Here is a 10,251-nt window from a genome sequence, read left to right as displayed (position 1 = left end):
ATACCCACATGACCCCATACCCACCCTGACCCCATACCCACAATGACCCCATACCCACAATGACCCCATACCCACCGTGACCCCATACCCTCAATGACCCCATACCCACATGACCCCATACCCACATGACCCCATACCCTCAATGACCCCATACCCACATGACCCCATACCCTCAATGACCCCATACCCACAATGACCCCATACCCACCCTGACCCCATACCCACAATGACCCCATACCCACCTGACCCCATACCCACAGTGACCCCATACCCACCTGACCCATACCCACATGACCCCATACCCACATGACCCCATACCCACAGTGACCCCATACCCACATGACCCCATACCCACATGACCCCATACCCACATGACCCCATACCCTCAATGACCCCATACCCACATGACCCCATACCCTCAATGACCCCATACCCACATGACCCCATACCCACAGTGACCCCATACCCACATGACCCCATACCCACCTGACCGCATACCCACAATGACCCCATACCCACATGACCCCATACCCACATGACCCCATACCCACAGTGACCCCATACCCACAATGACCCCATACCCACAATGACCCCATACCCACATGACCCCATACCCACAGTGACCCCATACCCACAATGACCCCATACCCACATGACCCCATACCCACAGTGACCCCATACCCACAATGACCCCATACCCACAATGACCCCATACCCACATGACCCCATACCCTCAATGACCCCATACCCACAATGACCCCATACCCACATGACCCCATACCCACATGACCCCATACCCTCAATGACCCCATACCCACATGACCCCATACCCACATGACCCCATACCCACAGTGACCCCATACCCACATGACCCCATACCCACATGACCCCATACCCACAGTGACCCCATACCCACATGACCCCATACCCACATGACCCCATACCCACAGTGACCCCATACCCACCTGACCCCATACCCACATGACCCCATACCCACATGACCCCATACCCACAGTGACCCCATACCCACATGACCCCATACCCACATGACCCCATACCCACATGACCCCATACCCTCAATGACCCCATACCCACATGACCCCATACCCACATGACCCCATACCCACATGACCCCATACCCACAGTGACCCCATACCCACATGACCCCATACCCACATGACCCCATACCCACATGACCCCATACCCACAGTGACCCCATACCCACATGACCCCATACCCTCAATGACCCCATACCCACATGACCCCATACCCAACAATGACCCCATACCCTCAATGACCCCATACCCACATGACCCCATACCCTCAATGACCCCATACCCACAATGACCCCATACCCTCAATGACCCCATAACCACATGACCCCATACCCACATGACCCCATACCCACATGACCCCATACCCACAATGACCCCATACCCACATGACCCCATACCCACATGACCCCATACCCTCAATGACCCCATACCCACATGACCCCATACCCACAATGACCCCATACCCTCAATGACCCCATACCCACATGACCCCATACCCACATGACCTCATACCCACATGACCCCATACCCACATGACCCCATACCCACATGACCCCATACCCACAATGACCCCATACCCTCAATGACCCCATACCCACATGACCTCATACCCACATGACCCCATACCCACAATGACCCCATACCCACATGACCCCATACCCACATGACCCCATACCCACATGACCCCATACCCACATGACCCCATACCCTCAATGACCCCATACCCACAATGACCCCATACCCACATGACCCCATACCCACATGACCCCATACCCACAATGACCCCATACCCACATGACCCCATACCCACCCTGACCCCATACCCACAATGACCCCATACCCACAATGACCCCATACCCACCGTGACCCCATACCCTCAATGACCCCATACCCACATGACCCCATACCCACATGACCCCATACCCTCAATGACCCCATACCCACATGACCCCATACCCTCAATGACCCCATACCCACAATGACCCCATACCCACCCTGACCCCATACCCACCCTGACCCCATACCCACCTGACCCCATACCCACATGACCCCATACCCACAATGACCCCATACCCACATGACCCCATACCCACATGACCCCATACCCACATGACCCCATACCCTCAATGACCCCATACCCACATGACCCCATACCAACAATGACCCCATACCCTCAATGACCCCATACCCACATGACCCCATAACCCTCAATGACCCCATACCCTCAATGACCCCATACCCACATGACCCCATACCCTCAATGACCCCATACCCACATGACCCCATACCCTCAATGACCCCATACCCACATGACCCCATACCCTCAATGACCCCATACCCACATGACCCCATACCCACATGACCCCATACCCTCAATGACCCCATACCCACAATGACCCCATACCCTCAATGACCCCATACCCACATGACCCCATACCCTCAATGACCCCATACCCTCAATGACCCCATACCCACATGACCCCATACCCACATGACCCCATACCCTCAATGACCCCATACCCACATGACCCCATACCCACAATGACCCCATACCCTCAATGACCCCATACCCTCAATGACCCCATACCCTCAATGACCCCATACCCACAATGACCCCATACCCACATGACCCCATACCCTCAATGACCCCATACCCACATGACCCCATACCCACATGACCCCATACCCTCAATGACCCCATACCCTCAATGACCCCATACCCACAATGACCCCATACCCACATGACCTCATACCCACAAGACCCCATACCCTCAATGACCCCATACCCACATGACCTCATACCCACAAGACCCCATACCCTCAATGACCCCATAACCACATGACCCCATACCCTCAATGACCCCATACCCACAAGACCCCATACCCACATGACCCCATACCCACATGACCCCATACCCACAATGACCCCATACCCACATGACCTCATACCCACAAGACCCCATACCCACATGACCCCATACCCACATGACCCCATACCCACATGACCCCATACCCACAATGACCCCATACCCACATGACCTCATACCCACAAGACCCCATACCCACAATGACCCCATACCCACATGACCTCATACCCACAAGACCCCATACCCACAATGACCCCATACCCACATGACCTCATACCCACAAGACCCCATACCCACAATGACCCCATACCCACATGACCTCATACCCACAAGACCCCATACCCTCAATGACCCCATAACCACATGACCCCATACCCTCAATGACCCCATACCCACAAGACCCCATACCCACATGACCCCATACCCACATGACCCCATACCCACATGACCCCATACCCACATGACCCCATACCCGCATGACCCCATACCCTCAATGACCCCATACCCACATGACCCCATACCCACATGACCCCATACCCACAGTGACCCCATACCCACATGACCCCATAACCCTCAATGACCCCACGGCCGATTTGGGGTTGGCACCTCCTTTATTGCACAGCTCAGTGGGGACAGCAGTGGGGTTTGGGGTCACCCCAAGAAGAAATATGGGGTGGGATTGGGGTCACCCCCAAGAAATATGGGATGGTGAGGTTTGGGGTCACCCCAAAGAGGAGAAGGATGGGCTGAGGGCTTTTGGGGTCACCTGGGGGGATTTGGGGCATCCTAAGGGGGAGCAGAACAGGGTGTGGAGGTTTGGGGTCACCCCAAAGAGGAGAAGGAGGGGATGAGGGTTTTGGGGTCACTTATGGGGCTTGGGGACATCCTAAGGGGGACCATAATGGGGTGGAGAGCTTTGGGGTCACCCCAAGAAGAAATATGGGATGGGATTGGGGTCATCCCAAGGAATTTGGGGTGGAGAGGTTTGGGGTCACCTGGGATCTTAAGGACATCCTAAGGGAGGCCATAATGGGGTGGAGAGCTTTGGGGTCACCCAAGAAGGAGGAGATGAGGATTTTGGGGTCACCTGAGGGGTTTGGGGGCATCCTAAGGGGGAGCAGAACAGGGTGCAAAGGTTTGGGGTCACCCCATGAAGAAATATGGGGTGGGATTGGGGTCACCCCAAGAAATATGGGATGAGGAGTTTGGGGTCATCCTATGATGGATGGAATGAGGATTTTGGGGTCACCTGGGGGGCTTTGGGGCATCCTAAGGGGGAGCAGAACAGGATGGAGAGGTTTGGGGTCACCCCAAAGAGGAGTAGGAGGGGATGAGGGTTTTGGGGTCACTTATGGGGCTTGGGGACATCCTAAGGGGGACCATAATGGGGTGGAGAGATTTGGGGTCACCCCAAGAAGGAGGAGATGAGGATTTTGGGGTCACCTGGGGGGCTTTGAGGGCATCCTAAGGGGCAGCAGAACAGGGTGCAGAGGTTTGGGGTCACCTCAAGAAGAAATATGGGGTGGGATTGGGGTCACCCCAAGAAATATGGGATGAGGAGTTTGGGGTCACCTGGGATCTTAAGGACATCGGATGGGAGGCCATAATGGGGTGGAGAGATTTGGGGTCACCCCAAAGAGGAGAAGGAGGGGATGAGGGTTTTGGGGTCACTTATGGGGCTTGGGGACATCTGAAGGGGGACCATAATGGGATGGAGAGGTTTGGGGTCACCCCAAGAAGAAATATGGGATGGGATTGGGGTCACCCCCAAGAAATATGGGGTGAGGAGTTTGGGGTCATCCTAAGAAGGATGGAATGAGGATTTTGGGGTCACCTGGGGTCTTGGGGACATCTGAAGGGAGGCCATAATGGGATGGAGAGATTTGGGGTCACCCCAGGAAGAAATATGGGATGGGATTGGGGTCATCCCAAGGAATATGGGGTGGAGAGGTTTGGGGTCACCTGGGATCTTAAGGACATCCTAAGGGGGACCATAATGGGGTGGAGAGATTTGGGGTCACCCCAAGAAGGAGGAGATGAGGATTTTGGGGTCACCTGTGGGGTTTTGAGGGCATCGTAAGGGGGAGCAGAACAGGGTGGAGAGATTTGGGGTCACCCCATGAAGAAATATGGGATGGGATTGGGGTCATCCCAAGGAATATGGGATGAGGAGTTTGGGGTCATCCTAAGAAGGATGGAATGAGGATTTTGGGGCCACCTGGGGGGCTTGGGGACATCCTAAGGGAGGCCATAATGGGATGGAGAGGTTTGGGGCCACCCCAAGAAGAAATATGGGGTGGGATTGGGGTCATCCTAAGAAATATGGGATGAGGAGTTTGGGGTCATCCTAAGAAGGATGGAATGAGGATTTTGGGGTCACCTGGAGGCTTTGGGGACATCTGAAGGGAGGCCATAATGGGGTGGAGAGATTTGGGGTCACCCCAAAGAGGAGAAGGAGGGGATGAGGGCTTTTGGGGTCACTTATGGGGCTTGGGGACATCCTAAGGGGGACCATAATGGGGTGGAGAGGTTTGGGGTCACCCCAAGAAGAAATATGGGATGGGATTGGGGTCATCCCAAGAAATATGGGATGAGGAGTTTGGGGTCACCTGGGATCTTAAGGACATCTGAAGGGAGGCCATAATGGGATGGAGAGATTTGGGGTCACCCAAGAAGGAGGAGATGAGGATTTTGGGGGCACCTGGGGGGCTTTGAGGGCATCCTAAGGGGCAGCAGAACAGGGTGCAAAGGTTTGGGGTTTTTGGGGTCGCCGGGGGATTCGGGGTGGCTTCAGGTGGAGATGCTGTTCTCGACGTTGCTGGGGTCGAGGTAGGGGTAGGGCAGCGGCAGCGCGGCGTTGCGCCGCCGGATGCGCCGGGAGATGCGCTGCAGGCGGCGGCGGAACTGCAGCATCAGGCGGCGCGGGGCGGCCTCTGTGAAGTGCTGCTCCGGGTAACAGCCCAGCGGGCGCTGGGGGGAAAGGGGGGCAGGGGGATCAGGGGGGACAGGGGGGTCCCTGGGGGGAGGTTGGGGTCCCTGGGGGTCATTGGGGGTCCTATGGGGTCCCTTTGGTCCCTTGGGGTCAGGGGGGTCCCTTGGAGAAGGCTGGGGTCCCTTGGAGTCAGGGGAGTCCCTGGGGGGAGGTTGGGGGTCCCTTGGGGGTCCCTGGGGGTCATTGGGGGCCCTTGGGGTCCCTTGGGGTCAGGGGGGAAGGTTGGGGTCAGGGGGGTCCCTGGGGGGAGGTTGGGGTCCCTGGGGGTCATTGGAGAAGGCTGGGGTCCCTGGGGGTCAGGGGGGTCCCTTGGGGTCCCTTGGGGAAGATTGGGGTCCCTGGGGGTCCTTTGGGGTCATTGGGGGTCCCTTGGGGTCATGGGGGTCCCTTGGGGTCCCTTGGGTCAGGGGGCGGCCTCTGTGAAGTGCTGCTCCGGGTAACAGCCCAGCGGGCGCTGGGGGGAAAGGGGGGTCATGGGGGGGCAGGGGGGGGACAGGGGGGAGGTTGGGGTCCCTTGGGGTCCCCTGGGGGAGGTTGGGGTCAGGGGGGTCCCTTGGGGGAGGTTGGGGTCAGGGGGGTCCCTTGGGGGAGGTTGGGGTCCCTGGGGGTCATTGGGGGTCCTATGGGGTCCCTTGGGGTCAGGGGGGAAGGTTGGGGTCAGTGGGGTCCCTTGGGGGAGGTTGGGGTCCCTTGGAGTCATGGGGGTCCCTGGAGGTCCTTGGAGAAGGTTGGGGTCCCTTGGGGTCCTTTGGGGGAGGTTGGGGTCCCTTGGGGTCATGGGGGTCCCTTGGGGAAAGGGGGTCACAGAGGGGCGGGGAGGGACAGGGGAGTCCCTGGGGGGAGGTTGGGGTCCCTGGGGGTCATTGGGGTCCTATGGGGTCCCTTGGGGTCAGGGGGGAAGGTTGGGGTCAGTGGGGTCCCTTGGGGGAGGTTGGGGTCCCTTGGGGTCAGGGGGGTCCCTGGGGGTCCTTGGAGAATGTTGGGGTCCCTTGGGGTCCTTTGGGGTCCCTTGGGGGAGGTTGGGGTCGGGGGGAGCCCTGGGGGTCTCTTGGGGGAGGTTGGGGTCCCTTGGGGTCGGGGGGCGGCCTCTGTGAAGTGCTGCTCCGGGTAACAGCCCAGTGGGTGCTGGGGGGGAAATGGGGGCAGGGGGATCAGGGGGGGGACAGGGGGGTCCCTGGGGGAAGGTTGGGGGTCCCTTGGGGTCAGGGGGGTCCCTTGGGGAAAGGGGGTCACGGGGGGGGGGTGGGACAGGGGGGTCCCTGGGGGGAGGTTGGGGTCCCTGGGGGTCATTGGGGGTCCTATGGGGTCCCTTGGGGTCAGGGAGGAAGGTTGGGGTCAGCGGGGTCCCTGGGGGAATGTTGGGGGTCCCTGGGGGTCCCTGGGGGGAGGTTGGGGGTCCCTTGGGGTCAGGGGGGTCCCTTGGGGTCCCTTGGGGAAGGTCGGGGTCCCTTGGGGCCTATTGGGGCCTATTGGGGTCAGAGGGGAACCCTGGGGGTCCCTTGAGGTCATGGGGGTCCCTTGGGGTCCCTTGGGGAATGTTGGGGTCCCTGGGGATCATGGGGGTCCCTGGGGTCAGGGGGGAAGGTTGGGGTCAGTGGGGTCCCTTGGGGGAGGTTGGGGTCCCTTGGAGTCATGGGGGTCCCTGGGGGTCCTTGGAGAAGGCTGGGGTCCCTTGGGGTCCCTTGGGGGAGGTTGGGGTCTCTGGGGGTCCCCTGGGGTCCCTTGGGGTCAGGGGCCAAGGTTGAGGTCATTGGGGTCACTTGGGGAAGGCTGGAGTCCCTTGGGGTCATGGGGGTCTCTTGGGGTCCCTTGGGGTCAGGGGGGAAGGTTGGGGTCCCTTGGGGTCCCTGGGGGAAGGTTGGGGGTCCCTGGGGTCCCTGGGGGAAGGTTGGGGGTCCCTGGGGTCCCTGGGGGGAGGCTCACCCTCTCTCCGACCTCGTAGCTGACGACGCTGAGCAGCGCCAGCAGCGCCCCGGTGGCTTTGGGGGACGGCAGAGTGGCCAAAAAAGTGTCGGCCGTCACCGGGTCCTCGGGGCCGGGGGGCGGCAGCCGAAGGGTCCCGGGGGTGTTGGGCATCCAGGCTGCGAAGTCGTACTGAGGGGAGGGGGGCCGTGGCTACCAGAGGGCCCCTGGTGGCTACCAAAGGGCTCCTTGTGCCTACCAAAGGGCCCCCTGTGGCTACCAAAGGGCTCCTTGTGGCTACCAAAGGGCCCCTGGTGGCTACCAAAGGGCTCCTTGTGGCTACCAAAGGCTGCTGTGGCTACCAAAGGGCCCCCGGTGGCTACCAAAGGGCTCCTTGTGGCTACCAAAGGGCCCCCGGTGGCTACCAAAGGGCTCCTTGTGGCTACCAAAGGGCCCCTGGTGGCTACCAAAGGGCTCCTTGTGGCTACCAAAGGGCCCCTGGTGGCTACCAAAGGGCTCCTTGTGGCTACCAAAGGGCTCCTTGTGGCTACCAAAGGCTGCTGTGGCTACCAAAGGGCCCCTGGTGGCTACCAAAGGGCTCCTTGTGGCTACCAAAGGGCTCCTTGTGGCTACCAAAGGCTGCTGTGGCTACCAAAGGGCCCCTGGTGGCTACCAAAGGGCTCCTTGTGGCTACCAGAGGGCGCTGTGGCTACCAAAGGCTGCTGTGGCTACCAGAGGGCCCCTGGTGGCTACCAAAGGCTGCTGTGGCTACCAGAGGGCCCCTGGTGGCTACAAAGGCTGCTGTGGCTACCAAAGGGCCCCTGGTGGCTACCAAAGGGCCCCTGGTGGCTACCAAAGGGCTCCTTGTTGCTACCAAAGGGCCCCTGGTGGCTACCAAAGGCTGCTGTGGCTACCAAAGGGCTCCTTGTGGCTACCAAAGGGCCCCTGGTGGCTACCAAAGGCTGCTGTGGCTACCAAAGGGCCCCTGGTGGCTACCAAAGGGCTCCTTGTTGCTACCAAAGGGCCCCTGGTGGCTACCAAAGGGCCCCTGGTGGCTACCAAAGGCTGCTGTGGCTACCAAGAGCCCCTTTGGGGCCACCATCTGTTCTTTGTTCTTCCTCCCAGCCGTTCCACGAGACCCCATGGCCACCCCAAAAGCCCCATGGCCACCAATGGCCCCTCCATGGACATCCAAGAGCCCCACAGCCACCCCACAATCCCCACAGCCACCTTACGAACCCCATGGCAACCCCAAAAGCCCCATGGCCACCCCATGAACCCCATGGCCAACCCATGAGCCCCATTGATACCTGTGGCCCCTCCATGGCCACCCAAGAGCCCCATGGCCACCCCATGAACCCCACGGCCATCCCAAAAGCCCCATGGCCACCAATGGCTCCTTCATGGCCACCCAAGAGCCCTATGGCCACTCTAGAAGCCCCACGGCCACCCTATAAACCCCACGGCCACCCCAAAAACCCTACGGACACCCCAAGAGCCCCAAGGCCACCCCATGAACCTCATGGCCACCCCATGAACCCCACAGCCACTCCAAAAGCCCCATGGCCACCAATGACCCCTCCATGGCCACCCATGAGCCCCATGGACACCCCAAGAGCCCCACGGCCACCCCATGAACCCCACAACCACCCCATGAGCCCCACAGCCACCTCAAGAGCCCCACAGCTACCAATGGCCCCTCCATGGCCACCCAAGAGCCCTATGGCCTCCCCATGAACCCCACAGCCACCCCATGAACTCCACTGCCACCCTATGAGCCCCATGGCCACCCAAGAGCCCCAAGGCCACCCCAAAAAGTCCCACAGTCACCCCATGAGCCCCATGGCCACCAATGGCTCCTCCATGGCCACCCAAGAGCCCTATGGCCTCCCCATGAACCCCACAGCCACCCCATGAACCCCACGGCCACCCCAAAAACCCTACGGCCACCCCAAGAGCCCCAAGGCCACCCCAAGAGTCCCACTGCCACCCCATGAACTCCACTGCCACCCTATGAGCCCCATGGCCACCCAAGAGCCCTGTGGCCACCCCAAGAACCCTATGGCCACCAATGGCCCCTCCATGGCCACCCCAAGAGCCCCAAGGCCACCCCATGAACCCCACAACCACCCCATGAGCCCCAAGGCCACCCCAAGAGTCCCACTGCCACCCCATGAGCCCCACAGTCACTCCAAAAGCCCCATGGCCACCAATGGCCCCTCCATGGCCACCCAAGAGCCCTATGGCCACTCTAGAAGCCCCACGGCCACCCCATGAACTCCACTGCCACCCCATGAGCCCCATGGCCACCCCATGAACCCCATGGCCAACCCATGAGCCCCATGGCCACCCAAGAGCCCCAAGGCCACCCCAAGAACCCCATGGCCACCAATGGCCCCTCCATGCCACCCAAGAGCCCTATGGCCACTCTAGA

General features: G+C 60.2%; 1 protein-coding gene across 1 annotated transcript in view; it reads right to left on the bottom strand.

The window, feature by feature from the left end:
• Nucleotides 1-3,515: 3,515 nt before the first annotated feature.
• Nucleotides 3,516-10,251, bottom strand: part of LOC128078822 (hydroperoxide isomerase ALOXE3-like) — a 16,860-nt gene continuing 10,124 nt past the window's right edge. The window contains exons 6-10 of the mRNA XM_052679402.1: nt 7,839-8,009; nt 5,625-5,893; nt 4,945-5,303; nt 4,595-4,885; nt 3,516-3,689 (exon numbers count right to left, since the gene is read on the bottom strand). Coding sequence (XP_052535362.1) covers nt 5,714-5,893; nt 7,839-8,009 — 351 coding nt within the window. The 3' untranslated portion in view covers nt 3,516-3,689; nt 4,595-4,885; nt 4,945-5,303; nt 5,625-5,713. The remainder of the gene's footprint in view (nt 3,690-4,594; nt 4,886-4,944; nt 5,304-5,624; nt 5,894-7,838; nt 8,010-10,251) is intronic.

The sequence above is a fragment of the Tympanuchus pallidicinctus genome, unplaced genomic scaffold, assembly GCF_026119805.1.
Source record: "Tympanuchus pallidicinctus isolate F22 unplaced genomic scaffold, pur_lepc_1.0 scaffold179, whole genome shotgun sequence".
Taxonomy (NCBI): Eukaryota; Metazoa; Chordata; class Aves; order Galliformes; family Phasianidae; genus Tympanuchus; species Tympanuchus pallidicinctus.
The sequence above is the reverse complement of the archived record's forward strand: the minus strand, read 5'-3'. Positions and strand labels throughout refer to the sequence as shown.